Source organism: Coregonus clupeaformis, chromosome 22 (genome assembly GCF_020615455.1).
Source record: "Coregonus clupeaformis isolate EN_2021a chromosome 22, ASM2061545v1, whole genome shotgun sequence".
Lineage (NCBI taxonomy): Eukaryota > Metazoa > Chordata > Actinopteri > Salmoniformes > Salmonidae > Coregonus > Coregonus clupeaformis.
In genome coordinates this window covers 3148373-3172550 of record NC_059213.1, presented here as the reverse complement: position 1 = coordinate 3172550, position 24178 = coordinate 3148373, and the positions used below count along the sequence as shown (strand labels likewise).

The window sequence follows — 24178 nt, the reverse complement described above, 5'->3', positions numbered from 1 at the left end:
CTTCGCTGCTGAGCCGTTGTTTCTCCTAGACGTTTCCACTTCAGAATAACAGCACTTACAGTTGACCGGGGCAGCTCTAGCAGGGCAGAAATTTGACGAACTAACTTGTTGGAAAGGTGGCATCCTATGACGGTGCCACGTTGAAAGTCACTGAGCTCTTCATTAAGGGCATTGTACTGCAAATGTTTGTCTATAGAGATTGCTTGGCTGTGTGCTCGATTTTATACACCTGTCAGCAACAGGTGTGGCTGAAATAGCCAAATCCACTAATTTGACAGGGTGTCCACATACTTTTGTATATACTGTATAGTGTAGGACAGACACACAAAACCTTATTCCTTATTAATTTTTTGACTGTGTTTCTCCATTTATTAATGTGTTATTCAATGCATTCCTATGGGCTGTAGTAGTAAAGGCCAAATTCAATATTTTATAAAATAATTTTTGCATATTTTGGGGGGAAACCTACAGGGGTCCTAAAATTCAAAATGGAGAGATGAAACTGTGGTGTTCTCTGTTTTGCTCTACAACACCCATAAGCATCACGGGACTCGTCTGAAGTTGGTACCGCCAATCTGCCAACTTCTGTCTGTAGCGTTTGAACAGTTTGGGCTACACACTAATATGACCCCTCTATGGAACAATGTGACTCTCATGAACACGAACAGTACCAGTCAAAAGTGGGGACACACCTACACATGGGTTTTTCTTTATTTTTACTATTTTCTACGATGCGTCGTGCCTAAGAACAGCCCTTCGCCGTGGTATATTGGCCATAAACCACACCCCCTCGTGCCTTATTGCTTAATTAAAATGCACTGCACATGCATGCACAAGGCAGATGCATAAGACTTAGATATCACTTCAACAATGTTTAAAACGTTGCTCTTATTAAGTCCTATTTACTTCACCAGACAAGGAGCACTCCAAAGCTCGGAAGACATTTATAGCCAGTGTGTCGAAGCCAGTAATCAAGCAGCTCCTGCCTAAATGGATAATGGAAACACTTCAATCACTTTTTCTGATACATTATTTTGCGGGGGGGGGGGATTGGATGTGTGACGTTGTTATGTCCAGCTGTTTTTATCGACAAGACAGTTCAATGGAAACGCACCTTAGCAGGCAATTGTCACATCTATTTTCTATGCGAACTTTCTAAATGTTCGACAAAAAATCACTGGACAAGTTAATGGAAACATAGTTTCAGAGAATAGCGCTAGGGCAGATCAAGCATGACGCCTCATAGATATGGTGCGGAAGAGAGAGGGCACAGCCATTGAGAAGATGATTGCCAGAGTTCAGGAGAGAGATCCTGGACTTCATTACAAATTGGGTCTGGCCCCCAGGCAGCCTGCCCAGATGAGTGAGTGAACATTCAGTGAGGTCTGTCTTAGTCCCAAACTTCTCTAGGACTTGATGAGAGTTAGTAAGAACTTATCAGAGACTGCAAATTAAATGTAACATGCTGTGTTTTCCCTGCAGCACCATCATTGCCCCAGATATCACAGCAAGAAGTGTGAGGATAGATCAGTCCCACTGGGCACAGATGTCTATTCCACGTAGTTTTGTTGAAATTACATTTTACACACGCTCTTATCCAGAGCGACTTACAGTTAGTGAGTGCATACATTTTCATACTGGCCCCCCGTGGGAAACGAACCCACAACCCTGGCGTTGCAAGCACCATGCTCTACCAACTGAGCTACAGGGGACTACAACATTGATTCAACCAGTGTGTGCCCAATGGGGTGGTTCTCCATTTATATTACATAATAAGCTAAGCATTCTAGTTGCGGGAGGATTTCCTCCTACAATTTTGAGCCAATTTTCTTAATTTCTTCATATGCTCGTTTGCACACCGTCGGTGTATGGAAATCTGGCGAGTTACTTAGCTCAAACAAGGGGGCTAATCCTAGCACGGTGCTTCCGAATAAACAGTACCAGTTCTCGGCGGATTGGCGGCCCGGTCGTTGAATGCTGCAGATTTATTATATTGAATTGCTGCAAGAGCTGAATAGGACCGTGGAGGCGGGGAAGCCGGTTTCAGAGCTTCTCGATGAAACTGTGCTATGGCTGATTTTATGCTGGTGATTTTATGCTGCGTCTGTCCCATTGTACTATCCTAGCTGTATGGGGGAGACGGTGGTGACTCAGCACCACCTCTGGTTGACGTTGTCCCCGATTCCTGAGAGGGACAGGCAGATGTATTTGGATGAGCCAGTTTCACCAACAAGTTGTTTGGCTCGTCTATGGGGTCCTTACAGGCCCTTTTCGAGGAAAAACAAAAACAGGACGCAGCACTACGGGTCCTTTTCCCACAAACATATTTCGCGGCGGTAGTTCCCGAGGTGTGAAGGTAAGGGTCCAGGCCAGAGGCGGGTTCGAGGTCGGTTTTTGACCATCTTGGTGCTTCTGGGCAGCTGAGGACATCTTGACACAGACACCGTGATGGGTCGAAGGAGAGTGGGGTGAAAGCAGATTCTCCCTGGCGCGGGGGAAGAAGCAGACCTCACGACCCTAGCTGGAGGCCGGGGGAGGGGTCGTGTTCTTGGGGCCCTCTTCCCCAAGCATTTACTGTGGCAACAGTGCGCCCAAGTGGCTCGGTCAATGGGGGCAAGTTACTGTTTGCCGAAGTCCCCGAACCCTGTGTGGGCCGGATATCAGAACGGCGGTACCATAAAACCACATTGTTTTTACCCAAGGTTCTTCGGTGTTCAGGGGTATTGAGAGTGCCGTATCGTCCAGGTGTGGGCATAATAAACACAGTTCCTTCGACACATTCAGACACACGGTTGTCAAGAGTGGTGGACATGACAACAAACATGACAAAAAAACTACATTATTCCAGTCCTCAGGGTGGCTCTCTGCCCCTTCAGGAGATAATATATGGGAGACTGACAGCGTGCTCCGTCCAGTGGCGGGCATGCACAGTTTCACCATCGGTGATGAGAACGGTGACGAGGGAGTATGGTCTGCAGTTCGCTGTGCGTCCTCCTCCTTTTCTTGGCGTCATTATGTCAATGGTTTCCTCTCTCCTTCAAAATCAGGCTATTCGGGTGGTTCCGTCAGAAGTACAGAGCGGTTGGTATGACGGGTACTTCTTAGTTCCAAAGAGCGATGGAACGTTGCGTCCCATACTGGATTTGCGTGTTTTAAACAAACATCTCAAGGTTTGCAATTTTTAAATGCTTACACTTTGCCGGCTATTGCAGTCGCCGGCTATTGGTAGTCCAAGTCGTTTTTAACTGAAATGCAGTTGAATAGTAATAATGACATGAACATCTGTTGGGATTGACATCCATACAAGCATTATACTCCGATTTCTACCTCAACATAGTGTGAAATACACATAAACAATAGCCTAAAATGTAGGCACATTTTGTTGGGGGGCAATGAGGAGACTCTGAATCTTTCCCACAAGACCCTTTCCCCCACGCGATTCCATGGCAATTCCATTGTTTTGGTCGAGTTCGATTGACCTCTTTACTGCATCTATGGTGAAGGGCCTTCTAATGTGTAGGGCAGGCCAGTAACTTTTGCAACCAAATAATTGTACTGTGCCCGGTCGCACACAGACTTTTATGGTCACACAAGGTGTCACCGGTGGATTCAAAATGAGTAGCCTAACAATTATTTACATGGCCCCAGTTGCATTTGCAAACAAATTATTTTTCTGTATGAAATCAATAATATGTAAACATAGGGTAACAGTGAGCAATTGAGAGTGAGCAAAATAAACATAGATGAGAAGTTGACAATGGCTTATTAATAGGCATAAATCAATTGTATTTCTATGGTTGCGGTCGTCAAAGATTGAATTGCATTGAATCAAATTAATCAGGGCTGCCACTAGTATTTCTTATCTGTGTACCCATATCAGAGTGTCCCAAAATAATTGCCAGCCTCTGTGTTTATAGTTATCCTATTAGACCAATGAGCTTACTTATGAACCCCTGGGGGTACCTGTGTTTACGGAACACAATCATTTGGTCACAATCATCTCGGTGGGACCTGAATCTTCGGGTGGTCCTCTATAGCTCAATTGGTAGAGCATGGCGCTTGTAACGCCAGGGTAGTGGGTTCGATCCCTGGGACCATCCATACGTAAAAATGTATGCACACATGACTTTAAGTAGCTTTGGATAAAAGCGTCTGCTAAATGGCATATTATTATTTTTTGAGTTACTCTAGTCATCCCAAAAAATATATAATCTTGCCGTAAAAGGATAGTCCTACAGTGTAAACAAACCATCAACGTTTTGACAAGCCGCAATAACTGTGTAACAATGTTATTACACAGTAGTTTTAGCACCACAAAGTGGGATCAATTTGCCCAAATATTTTGTTGCGTTGCATTGTTACTGGATTATATTACTTATGCCTCGATCACACCGACAGCGTCATTGTCTTTTGTTACACTAGAAGTACATTAATTTCCAATGGAATGCTGTGTTTGCCTTGCAGCTTTGCGTTGCAGAGGCAGTTGTGTGCGTTCTGTGTGGTGCATACGTTGGATATATCGAACGTATGCATCAAATTGTATGCATAGACAGCTTGACAGAAATGGTAGCAGAAGGTGAATGTTAAACTTTAGTTGCACACATATCCAGATGATGCTGTGTACCATTTTGAACAATAACTCTGTAGGTATGATTGAGGCATTAAATAACCTTTGCATCTGTCATTGCTTTGCTCTATCAGATTGATCCTCATGAGTCTGGTAGGAAGCACCTGGCCCTGCTCATAAACAACGTGGAGTTTGATGATGACAACATGCTGAGGAGAGGTGTGGAGAAGGACGAGGTGAACACGGACAGGCTTCTCAGGGATATGACGTGAAACACAGGAACCTGTCTGGCCAGGTACACAAGGGGGAAAAACATCTCTCCTACTTCTAGAAGAATGTCTATATGTTCAGTAGTCAAAGGTTTGTCTCCTCTGTGACTGAGTTTTAGTGTGCTCTTGCAGATGTGCAAGCTTTCTCTAAACGTGAGGAGCAGTCCTTGTCGGACAGCATCTTCGTGGTCGTCATGTCCCAGGGGAGCTGGGAAACATCATTGTCCAGAGGAGGCAACATATCCCAAGGACCCCAGCTTCTGCAGCCATCGTGAGGAGGATTCAGGAGGAGGATGCTGGTGCCCCATCCACCCGACCCACAGAACCAACAACTCCAACACCGGAAGTAAGTGTGAGTGATGTTGCATGTGTGTGTGTCTGACTCTCCTACCTTGGCCTGCTGTAACTATATATGTGAGTGAGTGAGTGAGTGAGTGAGTGAGTGAGTGAGTGAGTGAGTGAGTGAGTGAGTGAGTGAGTGAGTGAGTGAGTGAGTGATTGATGAGTGAGTGAGTTAGTAAAATTCCTGAACTAAGTGTTTTCATCATTCTAGATTGCAGCCGGTAGCAACAAGAAGAAGCGCTGCGATGTGTGTGGACCCAAGAAGGACAGGAAGACACAGTACACATGCATCAAGTGCAAGAAATATGTTTGCAACACACATACAGTAAAACTCTGTCCCTCATGTGGTGTGTAGACCGGCCTTAATTTGTGTTCAATGGGGCTCTTTATCATTTCCATAAAATATAGTGTGTAAAATGTGTCCTTCCAATTTGTTCAGTTCAAAGCAATAAACATCAATAGTGATGAAAACCTCGTTTCATTTCAATTTGTTCAAGATAAACATTATTTATTCCACCCATGTCTTTATTATAATTGATTTTTGTTTACAAAAATCACATTTTATCCCAAAAAACGAATAGCGCTTTTATTGATAAAAGTGATCTAGCAGAGGTAAATGGCAAATATTAACCATGTATGCTGTCTTTATTGCTTGTAATTTATATAAGTCAACATCTAAGTATTATGTATTAAGTATTTTTATGTAAATTGTTATGGCTGTATTGTTTTAAAAACCCAATAATGTTGTGGGTCCATCAGACCTGCGAACATTGGGTGAATAACAAAAACATGAACACCACACAAGGGTTAAAGCAAAATAATTGGACATACTATTTGTATTTTCACCCATGCAGGTCATGCATCGCTTTGAAAAAGATTTCCCAAACCAGATGCCAACCACTCTAACAAAGGACTTCCCGGGCCTCTGACAATATGTGATTGTTGATGAATTGCACTGTATTCACAAAGGAGGAATAAAGGAGAAACATTGTTTTAGTGCATTTGTTTTGTAATCACAATGAAACCATACAGCACAATAAAGTGTTATGTATACTCTCCTGTTGCTGCTTTGATTTTATTATTTTAATGAACTTTTTTACATAATATTTTATCATCAGCAAATTGTGTATTATTATCAAAATTAAAAACACCCTCCTGGAGATACTGGGTAGCCTCGGTAGGCTTTTTACTCCAGCCCTGCTCTAACACACATCATTTGGCTAATCAAAGTGAAGATGAGTAGCTACTTATTAGAATCAGGTGTGTTAGAGCAGGTCTGGAAGAAACGCATATAGGGTAGGCCACTCCTGTTTAAACATTTGGTAGATAAGAAGAGAGATAAGTCTGGGTGACAAAAAGACAGTGTGACAAAAATTACTGCATTCATAAAAATCTCTCACTGCACTCTTAAAATATGTGAGGCAATGAGTGATTCTATCCAACCCTTGTTTTGGGGGTGTGCATATTAAATTATTGCTCTACAACATTTGAAAGATAATGGAACTCACTAGCTAATGAGCCACACGGTGCGGAGTGAGTCACATCTTTTATTGTACTTCAACTGCTGCAGTATAAGCATGCCTCACTAATCATCTGAAGTTCCTTGAGGATTCCACAAGACAATTAAAAGGGATATTTGCTGATGTCAACATGAACAGAGTGCCCCATGGTGGTGGTGGGGTTATGGTATAGGCAGACATAAGCTACGGACAATGAACATAATTGTATTTTGTCGATGGCAATTTGAATGCGCAGGGATACCGTGACGAGATCCTGAGGCCCATTTTCGTGCCATTCATCCGCCGCCATCACCTCATGTTTCAGCATCATAATGCACGGCTCCATGTCGCAAGGATCTGTACACAATTCCTGGAAGCTGAAAATATCCCAGTTCTTGCACGGCCTGCATACTCACCAGACATGCCACCCATTGAGCATGTTTGGGATGCTCAGGATCGAAGTGTACAACAGCGTGTTCCAGTTCCCGCCAATATCCAGCAACTTCGCACAGACATCGAAGAGGAGTCGGACAACATTCAACAGGCCACAATCAACAGCCTGATCAACTGTAAGCGAAGGAGATGTGTCGCGCTGCATGAGGCAAATGGTGGTCACACCAGATACTGACTGGTTTTCTGATCCACACCCCTACCTTTTTGTTAAGGTATCTTTGACCAACAGATGCATATCTGTATTCCCAGTCATGTGAAATCCATAGATTACGGCCTAATGACATTTTTTTTATTTACTGATTTCCTTATATGAACTGTAAATTTGTAAACTCTTTAAAACTGTTGCATGTTGCGTTTATATTTTTGTTTAGTGTAGTTAATATACCAAAAAGAAAGACAAACCTCTGTGCCAATAACAGCTAATGTTTTTGTTTTCCCCTCCCCACTCAGACCACTCCCAGACAGTCCTAGCAAAAATCTTGCTTGAGAAATTGCTCTTTGCTGAGAAGTATTTTTATTAATTTTTTTACCATTTTAATTGAAAACAATCACAGCAAGGTACTCAATTGTTACCCAGAAATTATTTTATAATAAAAAAAAATCTTTTTTAAACGGCTGCATTGGACCTTTAAAGCAAGTTTTCTGCACTTCTATACATTTTGCCATGGGGCGGATAGAAGAAATGTGCAATTTTACAACACATTTCCTGCAATTCTACGCATTTTGCCATGTGGTGGCGAGAACATTTTGCAGTTTTAAAGCTAATTACCTGCCATTCTACACATTTTGTAATGACTTATGCCATGCTAATATTATCTTAGTGAGAATGACTAACAAAATCAATGGGGGACCCCTGGGCATGTGCCCTGCATGCCCGGTCGGTATTCAGCCATGATTACTACAAGTTTAGGTAGCTGGCTAGACTAACTACCAATCCAAAAATTGTTAGTTGACATGGCTAATTGAGTGACTGCCAGTGACTGATATAACAAGAGAAAAACTGCTTCTGCAAAACCAAATTTTGAAAAGGCACCTGGTGCATTCTACTATTCTTACTCTCAATAGTAAGTTGAGACCCCTGACGGAGTTACTGCCGATGTCACTTATGCCTGGAACCGGGCCCTGGCTGAGTCAGTTATCACTGGATGGTAACCTCACCCATGTAGTTTGTGTACTGTCACTGATTCACCTGCAGGTGGAGACATTTAGCAGGAAAAGGCTAACGCTGATATCTGAGATCACATGGATTGACTGATCTTGTTCAAATACAGTTCCAAAGCAGCACAATCGTAAGCTGAATCAATCTGGTAGCCTCTTCAACTAGCCTAACATGCCAGCTGACAGTTTTATAAGCCGATGTCCAGGCCCTTCTTACATTGCCAGAAGAAAAAATAGAAAAGATATGATGAATTGGCCAGAGGTTCATGGTCAACGTGTCAACAAACATGTTACCTTTTACACAAATACATGAATGAATCACCTCTCAGACCCACTTTAATACAAAGCAGCATACATTTATTTTGAGATATTTAAAACTTTTCACTATCCAGTTATTTACATGATATAAAACACATATGAAATGAAAGTACAGAACATCATGATCACACCTATGGCACAGGGAAAATGTTTGTTTTTGAGTTTTGTGAGATGGCGCAGTGAAAAGTACACACCTAGATGCAGTCCCCCAAAAAATCATGAGTCAGTTTTAACAAAATATGTGATATTCTTACTCTATACCCCAAATAGGGCCAGATTACTTAAGAGTGTGCACCAGTGGAGGCTGCTGAGGGGAGGACGGCTCACAATAATGGCTGGAATGGAGTGAATGGAATGTATTCACTCCATTCCAGCCATTATTGTGAGCCGTCCTCCCCTCAGCAGCCTCAACTGGTGTGCACCAATCTACTGTTTGCACCTATTAGTTCAGTCACATGAAGAAATCAGAACCTTTATTTGGTTAATTTGTTGTTTTATTCTAGTGAAAACATTGCCTTAGGAAATAAGGGACACAGCAATCCAGGGTTGTGGTCATCTCCATTTCAATTCAGAAAGTTGATTGAAATTTAAAATGGCACTTTTAAAGTATTGAATTGTAAGTCATGTCATTCTAAATTGAAATGGTTTTGACCCCAACCCTACTTCACATAGATGTAATACAAATATCTGCCTCAGTTCCCTCTTAAAATCTGCTGGTGAGAGTGCAAATGTCATCTGCTTCCAGAAAGCTAACCAGCTGGTGATGTGCTGTGTGCCTGCCAGGAACAATAGGTTGGTGAATACCAGAGAAGTCTCATCGAAGCAGGCAAAACAGGTTGGAATGAGGTCATTTTGATGTCATGGTCAGGTTTCATAAGTACGTTTTGATATTGTCTTTTTATTCATTTAGCAGACGCTCTTATCCAGAGCAATTTAGAAGAGCAGTTAGGGTTAAGTGCCTTGCTCAAGGGCACACAGAAATATTTTTCACCTAGTCGGCTCGGGGATTCCAACCAGTGGCCTTTCAGTTACTGGCCCAAACGCTCTTAACCGCTAGCTTACCTGCTGACCCTATCTGATTATGTGACCAGATAACAACCAAAATATTACTCTTTCCCATGACCTCTTGATGTCATCATGAAAAAATATGTATTTGCCTGGTTGTACTGTAACAGAGACCGTTTGGTTGCATTTGGTTATATGATGTCTTCTCGACCATATAACCAGAAAATAACGGTAATAACAGCCACATTTTTGCCTGCTTGGATTCTTCTGTGGAAAAAATTCAGACAAAATAGAGAAATAAACCAATAACAGCTAAAAGTAAAGTCATTCAAAATTCAGTAAAGAACCTAGTTGGGTTTTGATACCTCACCTTTATGGGGCAATTGGTATAAATTGAACACGACAATGAAATGCAACACATGTGGCTGAAATAGAGTTAGTTCAAGGTTCTTGAAGTTATTGCTAGTCAATAGACAGGACGTGTGTGGTATTAGCAACACAAATTATCTTTAGAACATGTTCCCTCTTTAGAAACTGGAACACTTAATTACGAGACTCAAACTTCATCAAGCCTAGATGAATTCTGCCATGACATGACACCAAGTACATCGCCTAATGATAGTTCATAATGTCACTTTATGACCAACGACATCACAAAACATTGTCATTAATTAAAATGTAACATACTAATGATCCCAAACTGCTGCATGATATTGTAATGTCATGCTATACTGTGTGAAGTGTCATACATTGGTTTAGGGACCTGTCCCTAAACCAATTTATGACACTTCACACAGCATAGCATGACATTACAATACATGTTACTGCTACAGCTACGTAGGCTTTATAACACAGTGTACAATGTGCTACCCAGCCAATTCACTCCATACTGATAATCTGACGTATACTGTACAATACATCAGACATTATAACATTAAAGAATACAGGTAGGAGAACCAATGCCCTATGAATAGGCATGCAGTGCATTTCCAGAACCACCTCAGCTCTATACTGTACATGACAGAGCCATATAGATACATATGTATGGCTCCCATATATACACATATGTATACACATGGCTTTGTACACGACCCTTCCAGGCAGTGTTTGACACTGCATCAGTGAGACATATAAAAACGAACTCTTACAAAATGATTATATACAGAGCATAAAGGAAGCAGCGAGAGTCTTCATTTTGTACATTTCCCAAGTGTCCTGATCGTCTCTCTTTAGAAGGTGGCAAAACTCAAGAGATCTGCATGGGAGATACGAAATCGAATCAATATTTCATTTAAATGTCAAGTATGGATGAAAGATGTCAAAGTATGGTAGTTAATCTGAGCATGATAAAATATAATGTCTAAAGGACACTAAACTAAGATTTAAATCAAGAGAATACAACAGTAGCGGGGAGGACTTCTTTCACTGTTATTTATTAACTATAGTTTTATTGGTTCCCTAGACATATTTGTCTTTAATAGATGAGATTAAACGATTCTGGAGCCTAGAACGATTGTAGAACAAGCGTAATGGGGCTTACCTTCGTTACAACCTTTAGTTTGCTTGAGATGTTTCAGGTAAACAAACTGATGTGTGACGGGGGAAAGAGAGGAAAGTGAAAATAAATTAAAAGTGCACTCACCAAACCCTGGGTTTATAATCCTGGTTGTATTTAAATGTTTTTTCAATACAAAATCTTTACGCATAGTGATTCACCAAAGCGTCAACAGTATTTCATCCTTTAGTACCAGTTATGACCACCAGGAGGCAAAATTACACTATAGCGAAACCACCATTTTTTGTTTGTTTAAAGGAAAACTCCACCCCAAAATATGTAACTTTCAAAATACATAAATCTGCAGCATCATATGATTCAAAATGCATCATGTGGGCCAGATTTCTGTATTTTGAAAGTTACATATTTTGGGGTGGAGTTTTCCTTTAAACAAACAAAAAATGGTGGTTTCGCTATAGTGTAATAGTGACATGCAAAACATTTTTGGGACTATATCAACAATGGACTAATGAAACAAATACCAAAATATAGTTTTGGTGTGGAGTTTTCCATTTCTTGTATTTTGTATTTATTAAGGCAGCAGCTAATCTTCCTGGGGTCCTGCAACATTAAGGCAGTTACATACCATTTAAAATATTACATGACATTATATTTCATAACACTTTACCCAACACATTTAGTGTGTTCCTTCAGGCCACTACACCACTATCACATGTTTACAATACAACATCCATGTGTACGTGTGTGTAGAGTGAGTGTCTATATGTACAGTTGAAGTCGGAAGTTTACATACACTTAGGTTGGAGTCATTAAAACTCGTTTTTCAACCACTCCACACATTTCTTGTTAACAAACTATAGTTTTGGCAAGTCGGTTAGGACATCTACTTTGTGCATGACACAAGTAATTTTTCCAACAATTGTTTACAGACAGATTATTTCATTTATAATTCACTGGATCACAATTCCAGTGGGTCAGAAGTTTACATACACTAAGTTGACTGTGCCTTTAAACAGCTTGGAAAATTCCAGAAAATGATATCATGGCTTTAGAAGCTTCTGATAGGCTAATTGACATCCTTTGAGTCAATTGGAGGTGTACCTGTGGATGTATTTCAAGGCCTTCCTTCAAACCCAGTGCCTCTTTGCTTGACATTGGGGGAAATCAAAAGAAATCAGCCAAGACCTCAGAACAAAATTTTGTAGACCTCCACAAGTCTGGTTGGGAGCAATTTCTTGGGAGCAATTTCCAAACACCTGAAGGTACCACGTTCATATGTACAAACAATAGTATGCAAGTATAAACACCATCGGACCACGCAGCCGTCATACCGCTCAGGAAGGAGACGCGTTCTGTCTCCTAGAGAATAACGTACTTTGGTGCGAAAAGTGCAAATCAATCCCAGAACAACAGCAAAGGACCTTGTGAAGATGCTGGAGGATACAGGTACAAAAGTATCTATATCCACAGTAAAACAAGTCCTATATCGACATAACCTGAAAGGCCGCTCAGCAAGGAAGAAGCCACTGCTCCAAAACCACCATAAAAAACCCAGAGTACGGTTTGCAACTACACATGGGGACAAAGATTGTACTTTTTGGAGAAATGTCCTTCGGTCTGATGAAACAAAAATAGAACTGTTTGGCCATAATGACCATTGTTATGTTTGGAGGAAAAAGGGGGTAGCTTGCAAGCCGAAGAACACCATTCCAACCGTGAAGCATGGGGGTGGCAGCATCATGCTGTGGGGGTGCTTTGCTGACGAGGGACTGGTGCACTTCACAAAATAGATGGCATCATGAGGAAGGAAAATTATGTGGATATATTGAAGCAACATCTCAAGACATCAGTCAGGAAGTTAAAGCTTGGTCACAAATGGGTCTTCCAAATGGACAATGACCCCAAGCATACTTCCAGAATTGTGGCAAAATGGCTTAAGGACAACAAAGTCAAGGTATTGGAGTGGCCATCACAAAGCCATGACCTCAATCCTATAGAAAATTTGTAGGCAGAACTGAAAAAATGTGTGCGAGCAAGGAGGCCTACAAACCTGATTCAGTTACACCAGCTCTGTCAGGAGGAAGGCTACACGAAACGTTTGACCCAAGATAAACAATTTAAAGGCAATGCTACCAAATTCTAATTGAGTGTATGTAAACTTCTGACCCACTGGGAATGTGATGAAATAAATAAAAGCTGAAATAAATAATTATCTCTACTATTATTCTGACATTTCACATTCTTAAAATAAAGTGGTGATCCTAGGTCAGCTAAGACAGGGAATTTTTACTAGGATTAAATGTCAGGAATTATGAAAAACTGAGTTGAAATGTATTTGGCTAAAGTGTATGTAAACTACCGACTTCAACTGTACAGTGGGGGAAAAAAGTATTTAGTCAGCCACCAATTGTGCAAGTTCTCCCACTTAAAAAGATGAGAGAGGCCTGTAATTGTCATCATAGGTACACGTCAACTATGACAGACAAAATGAGAAACAAAATCCAGAAAATCACATTGTAGGATTTTTTATGAATTTATTTGCAAATTATGGTGGCAATGACACAGGTCAAACGTTTTCTGTAAGTCTTCACAAGGTTTTCACACACTGTTGCTGGTATTTTGGCCCATTCCGCCATGCAGATCTCCTCTAGAGCAGTGATGTTTTGGGGCTGTCGCTGGGCACCACAGACTTTCAACTCCCTCCAAAGATTTTCTATGGGGTTGAGATCTGGAGACTGGCTAGGCCACTCCAGGACCTTGAAATGCTTCTTACGAAGCCACTCCTTCGTTGCCCGGGCGGTGTGTTTGGGATCATTGTCATGCTGAAAGACCCAGCCACGTTTCATCTTCAATGCCCTTGCTGATGGAAGGAGGTTTTCACTCAAAATCTCACGATACATGGCCCCATTCATTCTTTCCTTTACACGGATCAGTCATCCTGGTCCCTTTGCAGAAAAACAGCCCCAAAGCATGATGTTTCCACCCCCATCTGACCATATGACATTCTCCCAATCCTCTTCTGGATCATCCAAATGCACTCTAGCAAACTTCAGACGGGCCTGGACATGTACTGGCTTAAGCAGGGGGACACGTCTGGCACTGCAGGATTTGAGTCCCTGGCGGCGTAGTGTGTTACTGATGGTAGGCTTTGTTACTTTGGTCCCAGCTCTCTGCAGGTCATTCACTAGGTCCCCCCGTGTGGTTCTGGGATTTTTGTTCACCGTTCTTGTGATCATTTTGACCCCACGGGGTGAGATCTTGCGTGGAGCCCCAGATCGAGGGAGATTATCAGTGGTCTTGTATGTCTTCCATTTCCTAATAATTGCTCCCACAGTTGATTTCTTCAAACCAAGCTGCTTACCTATTGCAGATTCAGTCTTCCCAGCCTGGTGCAGGTCTACAATTTTGTTTCTGGTGTCCTTTGACAGCTCTTTGGTCTTGGCCATAGTGGAGTTTGGAGTGTGACTGTTTGAGGTTGTGGACATGTGTCTTTTATACTGATAACAAGTTCAAACAGGTGCCATTAATACAGGTAACGAGTGGAGGACAGAGGAGCCTCTTAAAGAAGAAGTTACAGGTCTGTGAGAGCCAGAAATCGTGCTTGTTTGTAGGTGACCAAATACTTATTTTCCACCATAATTTGCAAATAAATTCAGTAAAAATTCTACAATGTGATTTTCTGGAGAAAAAAAATCTCAATTTGTCTGTCATAGTTGACGTGTACCAATGATGAAAATTACAGGCCTCTCTCATCTTTTTAAGTGGGAGAACATGAACAATTGGTGGCTGACTAAATACTTTTTTCCCCACTGTATGTGTGTATGTACCTGTGTGTGTGTCTCTTCACAGTCCCCGCTGTTCCACAAGGTGTATTTTAATCTGTTTTTTAACATGTTTTTTTATCTGATTCTACTGCTTGCACATCACCTGATGTGGAATAGAGTTTCATGTAGTCATGGCTCTATGTAGTACTGTGCGCCTCCCATAGTCCGTTCTGGACTTGGGGACTGTGAAGAGACCTCTGGTGGCATGTCTTGTGGGGTATGCATGGGTGTCCGAGCTGTGTGCCAGTATTCCAAACAGACAGCTCGGTACATTCAGCTTGTCGACACCTCTCACAAAAACAAGCAGTGATGAAGTCAATCCAATCTGAGCCAGGAGAGACTGACATGCATGTCATCAATGTTAGCTCTCCGTGTACTTTTAAGGGCCAGCCGTGCTGCCCTGTTCTGAGCCAACTGCAATTTCCCCAATTTCCTCTTTGTGGCACCTGACCACACTACTGAACAGTAGTCTAGGTGCGACAAAACTAGGGCCTGTAGGACCTGCCTTGTTGATAGTGTTGTTAAGAAGGCAGAGCAGCGCTTAATTATGGACATACTTCTCCCCATCTTAGCTACTGTTATATCAATATGCTTTGACCATGACAGTCTACAATCCAGGGTTATTTCAAGCAGTTTAGTCACCTCAACTTGCTCAATTTCCACATTATTCATTTACGAGATGTAGTTGAGGTTTAGGGTTAAGTGAATGATTTTACCCAAATACAATGCTTTTAGGTTTGGAAATATTCAGGACTAACTTATTCCTTGCCACCAATTCCGAAACTAACTGCAACTTTTTGTTAAGTGTTGCAGTTATTTCAGTTGCTGTAGTAGCTGACGTGTATATTGATGAGTCATCCGCATACATAGACACACTGGCTTTACTCAAAGCCAGTGGCATGTCGTTAGTAAAGATGGAAAAAAGCAAGGGGCCTAGACAGCTGCCCTGGGGAATTCCTGATTCTACCTGGATTATGTTTGAGAGGCTTCCATTAAAGAACACCCTCTGTGTTCTGTTAGACAAGTAACTCTTTATCCACATTATAGCAGGGGGTGTAAAGCCATAACACATACGTTTTTCCAGCATGTCAAAAGCCGCACTGAACTCTAACAAACAGCCCCCACAATCTATTTAGTCATTTGTGTAAGTGCTGTGCATGTTATTTACTTCCTTTAACATGGAAGTAAAAAAAAAAAAAAAAAATTGATATTTTTGTATGATCAATTGTGGTTCTTACCAGCTCTCTCTCACTGCTTCAATGTCGCTCACTAAATTCTGTGCTAAACAGATCCCGAAAATCTGAAAAAGGGCACAAAGATTAGGTGAGACATCTCTACTTTTGAACGGCTACTGTGGTGATAGATCTAGTTGATTTCAGTGTTTCATAGTTTGTTTAATGTATAAATTATATTCTCAGACAATAACCTAAGTCATCATTTTGTAGCAAGTAAAGTTCACAACCATATTCACAAGCATAGTCAGCTATGAACATAAAAAGCAGAGATAAACAATGTTTCAAGACATCTTAAGAAATGGAGTATTGACCCCACTATCAAATAAAGAAAACCTGGCTATTTCAAGTACATTCAATTCCGACAACAAGTCAGAAGAAACATTTTAATGTTGAAATTATAGCCCTTAAAGCTACATTCTGGGATTTTAAAAAACAACATAAGAGGGTGCCCGCTATTTGTTTTATGATACATCTGAGGGATGGGGGTGGGGAAATGTAACCCCTCTCAAATTCATAGACAGCACTCTAGATGCAAGGTCTGACAGTCCATGACATCTACATGATAGTTTCAACCATATATGTAATTTGTTCACATTCTTCTTGTTTGTAAACAATGGAATAATGAAACCTTGGAGGGGACCCATAGAACGTTGTCGACAATGTGCCTTTTAAAGCCAATGTTACCACATATGTGGAGATCGCATTCAAGGTAAACATAGCAGATGTCGGCTCAATTGGAAATTATCTTAATATGTCAAGTGCTCTATAACGCAGTTTCGGATTGAATTCCGTCCCTTATATTTTGGATTTGTCACAACTTCCTCCTCTTCTTGTTCGGGCATGCTTCGGCATTCGTCGTCACCGGCCTTCTAGACACTGCCTCTCCTCATCCCATCATTCCATTTGTTTTGTCTTGTTTATTACACACACCTGGTTCATATCCCCTCATCAGTACCTGTATAAGTATTCCCTCTGCCCCCCCTGTCTTTGTGTGTGATTGTTTATTTTGGAGGTTATTATAGCTCGGTGGAGCTCTATTGTATTTTGTATCGCCGGGATCTTCATCCGTGTGCCTTGTTGTTCTCCAGTGTTTTACGCATTGCTGCGTCCCGCTGTCATACCGAATAAACAATTTATTCTGTGATTTACCCTCCTGCGCCTGAATCCGTACAAACCACCCGCCACAGGATTATGGTAAAGACAGACAGTTTTGCTAAACTCATGAGGCATTTATACGTTATATTATATCAATGTGTAAAATATAAAGAATAGAAATGACCATTGAACAGCTTCTCAAAACCCAGGCTGTAGCTTTAAGACCCAAATGCACTGAAAGCAGACCCAGTTAAAACCAGGGTTCATTCTCCGGTGTATTTGGGACTTATGTATCAGACATGTGTTCCCAACCTGTAGTAAAGCGATTCCTATGAAGATCCCCGCCACCACTGTCAGGTTGTCTTGAAGCCACTTCTCAAATTGAGGCACACAGCCTTTGATGTAGATAAAGGTCCTCTGCTCTGAGTCCTAACACAGCAGAGATGACACAAAACAAAACAATTACCTTTAATGCTAACACTTTTATCTTACAGTCCATCATTTTATTGGTATTTACTCTGTTATCAAGTGTAGCTCAGTTGGTTAGAGCATGGTGCTACCACCACCACGGTCATGGGTTAGATTCCTGCTGGGGTTACATATACAAAAAACAGTTACTATACTAGAAGTCGCTTTGGATAACAGCGTCTGCTAAATGCAATAGCTACTTTATAGTATTGTTATATTATTATGTGAATTGTACATCAGGTTAATCATGCTTCAGTAGCCTAGATGTTAAATGTCAGCTTTTGTTAGCCACCTTATTAGTCACCTCAAGTGTTTTCGTGGGCACTACGGGGTGAAGTTTCTCCTAGGTATAGATTCAAGATCAGCTTCCTCTCCCCCAATCCTAAATGCAAAACTGACCAAAGATCAGTGTGTAGGGGCAACTTCACCCTGACTTGCATGCCATATACAGTACAGTGAGCTCCAAAAGTATTGGGACAGTGACACATTTGTTGTTGTTTTGAATCATGAATAATGATGAGTGAGAAAGTTAAAATATGCATCTGTAACTTTCTCACTCATCATTATTCACGATTCATTAAGGATTATCCGTAATCATGGTAGCATCCACATTAATGTAGAAGTGTTTGGAAACATATTCTATTCTTATTTACAATAAAAGTGTCTCCAAAATGACAAAACACATTATTTATAATTAATTTCTATTGGGCACAAATTTAATTAACAACCAAAACAAACAGCAAAGGCATCCAACAGGTTTTTAGATCACAAGCTTGATGTAATCATTGCGTGTTAGGAATAGGGGACCAAATATTAAACTTTTGACTACTTTAAACTTGTCACAATTAGGGCTGTGGCGTTTCCTGGCAGTCCCCTTTGTGTGGCCATAATGCCACCTAAAAAGATCCATGCCTTTTCCGGCCAGTGGCCGTTGTGCCCTTGGGCTGAATATAATATTTATAATTCCCTTCTCACGGCTGGGCGCTCCGAAGCACCTCTCCCTCACATGGCTCTCTGTCACTTGATCGGGTCTTTCTCACAGGCTATAAGTGAAGACAGACACATCGGGGACGCAACTGTGCACGTCCTTATCCAATTCCGAGGTGCAAATTGAAGATATTGGAAGAACTGTCCACATTTACTTTTTGTCAGTCAACAAGAGAAATAGGCCTAACGAACAGCAAAAGCACTAGCCTATGTCAATCTACTATCCCCCATAGTACAAAAGTTGACCTATTCTATTCTGTGCGAGAAATAAATATTCCAAACATAGTCTGGGACAGTTGTGGGATGCGATAGATCCCAAATTAATACAACCACTAGCATCAAAAAACATGTTTTAAGTAATGAGGCTGTCGCAACAGATCAGAACGTTTAGCTTAAAATGTTGATAAACTATTAGGCTATTTCTTCACATTATAAGCACAGCAATGCGCACATGGCAGTAGGCTATAAGCGCAAATGTGATTATGCATGTAATGCTTTTATTATAAAGGTGCATTTTTATGGTGAAAATTATCTTGAAACTCAAACTTTAAACTCACGCGCTGCATATGTATGCCAGTTAGGCTCTAAACCCATTGTAAAGCAGATGAATGTGCTTTATTTTAAGAAGTGATTTGGCCACTTTAGTTGTGATACAAACGTTGGGCTATATGTTTAGATTTTTAATACATTCTAAGGCTGCATGATGCAACCCTAATGATGATTTGAAAAAAGTTGCATGCAAGGCATGAGCTCTGCTTAGTTTTTTTGCGCAGGCTGTACACACTTCATCAGTCTCTCATTCACAAATTGACAAGCACTTGATAATGCCTCGAATTTCCCGGCAGCAAATATATCATTCACAAGTAATAGGCTAATATTGTCAACCATAACATTATTCTTGATTTAATCTTGTCTTTACATATACTAAATAATATATGTGTGAATTTGTATTTATTTAGAATGGACCATTATCATGCACCTGTCTTGAAGCAGGGGCAGGGGGAAAAAATACATGTAATCTATGAATGGAGGACGCTATTCCCGTGGTTAATCTTCATGCCATCCTGTTGTAAAGAGAAGCAATGTGCTTAATATTAGGAAAGTTGAGAAATAAATATAACAGTAGGCATAGCTTATAGAAATCTGATGGGATCCTCCTCTTTTTAATAGAGGCTATCATTGTTTTCTCACGCAACTGCATAGCCTATAGAAATGTTGCGCAACATGAGCTCATGGGCTCTCATGAAGTGTTTGATTAGATTTTCTATCACATTTGCATTGATGTCAGAGTGCTGAGTACCAGGCAGTTAGCAAGTTTGGTAGGCTACTAAACTTGCTACCATCAACAGCATCCGAGCTTGGAGAAGCCTAATTACGGTGACTAAATGGTCACGTGGAATTTGACTGCCATCATGACTCGTGACCGCCGGTGTGGTGGTAATACGGTCACCGTAACAGCCCTAGTCACAATACTTTTGGTCCCCCTAAAATGGGAAGATTATGTCCTAAAAGTGCTGTAATTTTTAAACGGTTCCCCCGATATGGATGAAAATATCCTCAAATGAAAGCTGACAGTCTGCACTTTAACCTCATTTTCATTGTATCATTTCAAATCCAAAGTGCTGGAGTACAGAGCCAAAACAACAAAACATTTGTCACTGTCCCAATACTTTTGGAGCTCACTGTATCTCGACAAATGACCATTCCATGAACATCCTGCAGTTCTCCATGTCCTTTTGTTGAAATATCCCTAATTTCACTGAACTGAATCTTATCAAAACAGTCTCCACATTTATGCTTTTCTCAGTTTGAGGGTACGCTGTAATGTTTGGAAAATAAATACACCCCTTCCTTACATTACTCTCTCTCCCATGGTACTTGGCCAAAAGCACATTTCTCCACCATGAGTAATTCCAGGCAACCCATAGTACTGAGGGAACCAGCTGTTGTGAAATGGGGGCTGGGAGAGTGGTGATGGACTTTGAGACCAGTGTTGTGACTTAGACTTGGGTGGAGTGCAGTAAGAATGACCTCATCTAGCCCAACCAACCTGCCAATGGCTTATAGGAAACAGTTTTCCACGATTTCTATTTCACAATTCAACTATTTTCATTTTGAGGGCTGCCTTTGATGAAACAATCCATCCCCATGCTGTGGAACAAGCTCCCTTAGCTTGCTTCCAAGTGAACAGACTGCAGTAATGTTGGATTCTGGGGCTGTTTGTATCAAGTGTCTCAGAGTAGGAGTGCTGATCTAGGATCAAGTCCCCCCTTTCCATGTAATATTATTCCTTTTGATCTAAGAGGCAAGACAGCAGGTCTCTGAATAACGTTTTCCCCTCTACTACTAAGGCATTGCACCGGCCTCACTGTGTCGGCCCAACACTAATAACAGCGACTTTCGAATTAGAATATTGGCGCAGACTCTTGGATGAAGTACTTCACAGCATTTCCAGGAATCTCAAATAAGTTACTGTTGGGAAATAACATATTTTCTGCAATAAGAACGATTCAACTCACCGCTTTAGCTCGAATGTCGTAGCCACACTGGGTGTTAATGACATCCTCCTACAATACGAAAAGAGAGGATATTTATAAACAGTATATTCACAGCATTCGCCTAATTGACTCAATACCAAACCTGCGACAAGTTTTCAAACATTAGATAGAAATGGGTGCAGGGCCTGCTAAGTGAGAGGATGGTTTAAACCTGGGGTTGTTATTGAGCTTGATATAGGCATATATATTGACCTGTGAGCCAAACCATTAGTTATTTTTCAAATATCATGGATAATGTCAATGTCAAGCACTTATATTTTGTATGTGCTTCTAGGCAAAGAAATGTAATTTGAAGCTACATGCCATCTGGTCTTGTTGCATGCTAAATACTTAATAGGAAATACAAAATTGAGGGTTATGTAGCGTATTTGTGTGTTGCTTGGCTGTAGTATGAGTGAGTTCTGTGCGGCACAGGCTAGTTGTGTCCCTCCTTGTGTGTGTTGTATGACTTTGATTTATGGTGATGTGAAGTTAGCCACTGTGAGAAGTTAGCCCCTTAAAAAGGGACATGAGCTAAGATAGGAACACTCTGCCACTTTCTGTTCAGCAGCATCTGGGAGGACTAAACACTGCAATACGCTGGTGGCTGGACGTTAGAATGGGGGCATTTTGATTACTACTCCAAATTAGTTTTCGCAATTGCACTAGTAAAGTACTAAATGATCAACTCCAATAAAAGCTGTCTGTACTTCAGAGGATAGTGGGTATAGTTCAGTGAAGTGAGAGTGGTGAGAGAACACGTACTGCCGGGTCTTTGGTGCAGCATGAAAAGGGCACTCCGCACTTCTCGCGACTTGGGTTGGAATCAGTGCAGTTGAAGTAGATGTTCAAGTTCCAGTCGTCTGCCCCAAAGGCTCCACAACACTCCCACTGAAAAGGCCAAAGAGACAGAAAAACATCCCGTTCAGACCTCAACAACATATTATAATATGCCATTTAGCAGACGCTTTAATCCAAAGCGACTTACAGTCATGCGTGCATACATTTTTGTGTATGGGTGGTCCCAGGGATCGAACCCACTACCCTGGCATTACAAGTGCCGTGCTCTACCAGCTGAGCTACAGAGGATCTTATGCTGCGTTTAGACGAGGGATGCAAAAACCGTCATATCAGTCGCCATAACGGGACAAGAAAACAAGAAAGAGGGTGACGGCAAAAGCAAGACAGCATGATGGTAAGAGTTGTTATGGAGATTTCAGTAAACAAACTGTGCAAATCAACATCCAGTAGAAAACAACACTATGGCAGAGAACAAAAGTTGAAATATTTGAGCTCTGGCAGCAAGTGCCATCTACCGTGGCGGCTGATGGCATTCACCGCCAGCCTCAATGGCATTTACCGTCATGCTCATTGAAAACGTACCATGTGAACGCAGCATTACTGAGGCGTAAACATTGCAGTCGGCAACACACATCGAATTGCTACTAGCATTACAGTGAGCGTGGCCCTTACATGACTTTCCATTAACCTCAGTAGTTGTCAATCCACATAGACAGTTTTATGTGCATATGGTTATTTAGCTAGCTAGGTAATGCTAGCCAGAAGCTTCTGAAAATAACAACATAAATAACCCATACATGCTGTTAAAAGCTGTGAGAGTTGATTCACAACATGTTCATTTGTATTTTTTGTGAATTATATATTTCAAGGCCATTAAAGGTCACATGTGAAAATATTTCAGGTGCACCCAGTGGTGTAGTGGTGCCTGAAGAAGTGGGTATACTCACATTTTGCCAAACATTTCCCAAACGGCCCACCCGGTGAAGGAAAGGTCTGAAAAAGTCTATGCCTTCCTATACAGTACCTTCAGAAAGTATTCATACTTGTTCCACTTTTTTTTCACCCATCTACATACAAGACCCCATAAAGACAAAGTGAAAACATGTTTTTAGACATTTTTGTAAATTGATTGAAAATGAAATACAGAAATGCTTAATTTACATAAGTATTCACCTTTGGGAGCGATTACAGCTGTGAGTCTCTAAGAGCTTTGAACACCTGGATTTTATCAAGCACTATCAATGTGGTTGTTGATCATTCCTAGACAGACATTTTCAAGTCTTGCCATACATTTTCAAGCCGATTTAAGTCAAAACTGTAACTAGGCCACACAGGAACATTCAATGTCGTCTTGGTAAGCAATTCCAGTGTATATCTGGCCTTGTGTTTTGGTTATTTTCCTGCTGGAAGGTGAATTTGTCTCCCAGTGTCTGTTGGAAAGCAGACTGAACCAGGTTTTCCTCTAGGATTTTGCCTGTGCTTTGCTCTATTCTATTTATTTTTATCCTAAAAAACTCACTAGTCCTTGCCGATGACAAGCATACCCATAACATGATACAGCCACCACCATGCTTGAAAATATGAAGAGTGGTTTTCGGATTTGCCCCAAACATAACGTTTTGTATTCAGGACATGAAGTTAATTTCTTAGCCACATTTTTTGCAGTTTTACTTTAGCACCTTATTGCAAACAGGATGCATGTTTTGGATTATTTGTATTCTGTACAGGCTTCCTTCATTTCACTTTGTAATTTAGGATAGTATTGTGGAGTAACTACAATTTTGTTGATCCATCCTCAGTTTTCTCCTATCACAGCCATTAAACTATGTAACTGTTTTAAAGTCATCATTGGCCTCATGGTGAAATCTCTGAGTGGTTTCCTTCCTCTCCGTCCATACAGGAAGGACGCCTGTATCTTTGCAGTGGCTGGGTATATTGATACACCATCCAAAGTGTAATTAATAACATCACCATGTTCAAAGGGATATTCAGTGTCTTTTATTTTTTATTTTTTACCCATCTACCATCAGGTGGTCTCTTTGCAAGGCATTGGAAAACCTCCCTTGTCTTTGTGGTTGAATCTGTGTTTGAAATTCACTGCTCG

The 24178-nt window shown here is 41.1% G+C and overlaps 1 protein-coding gene across 1 annotated transcript in view; it reads right to left on the bottom strand.

Annotated features, from left to right (window-relative positions):
* Window positions 1-9587: 9587 nt before the first annotated feature.
* Window positions 9588-24178, bottom strand: part of LOC121562227 (tetraspanin-5) — a 56730-nt gene continuing 42139 nt past the window's right edge. The window contains exons 5-10 of the mRNA XM_045206309.1: window positions 22039-22164; window positions 21256-21303; window positions 17594-17710; window positions 16190-16251; window positions 11152-11197; window positions 9588-10866 (exon numbers count right to left, since the gene is read on the bottom strand). Of these exons, the coding sequence (XP_045062244.1) occupies window positions 11185-11197; window positions 16190-16251; window positions 17594-17710; window positions 21256-21303; window positions 22039-22164 (366 nt within the window). The 3' untranslated portion in view covers window positions 9588-10866; window positions 11152-11184. The remainder of the gene's footprint in view (window positions 10867-11151; window positions 11198-16189; window positions 16252-17593; window positions 17711-21255; window positions 21304-22038; window positions 22165-24178) is intronic.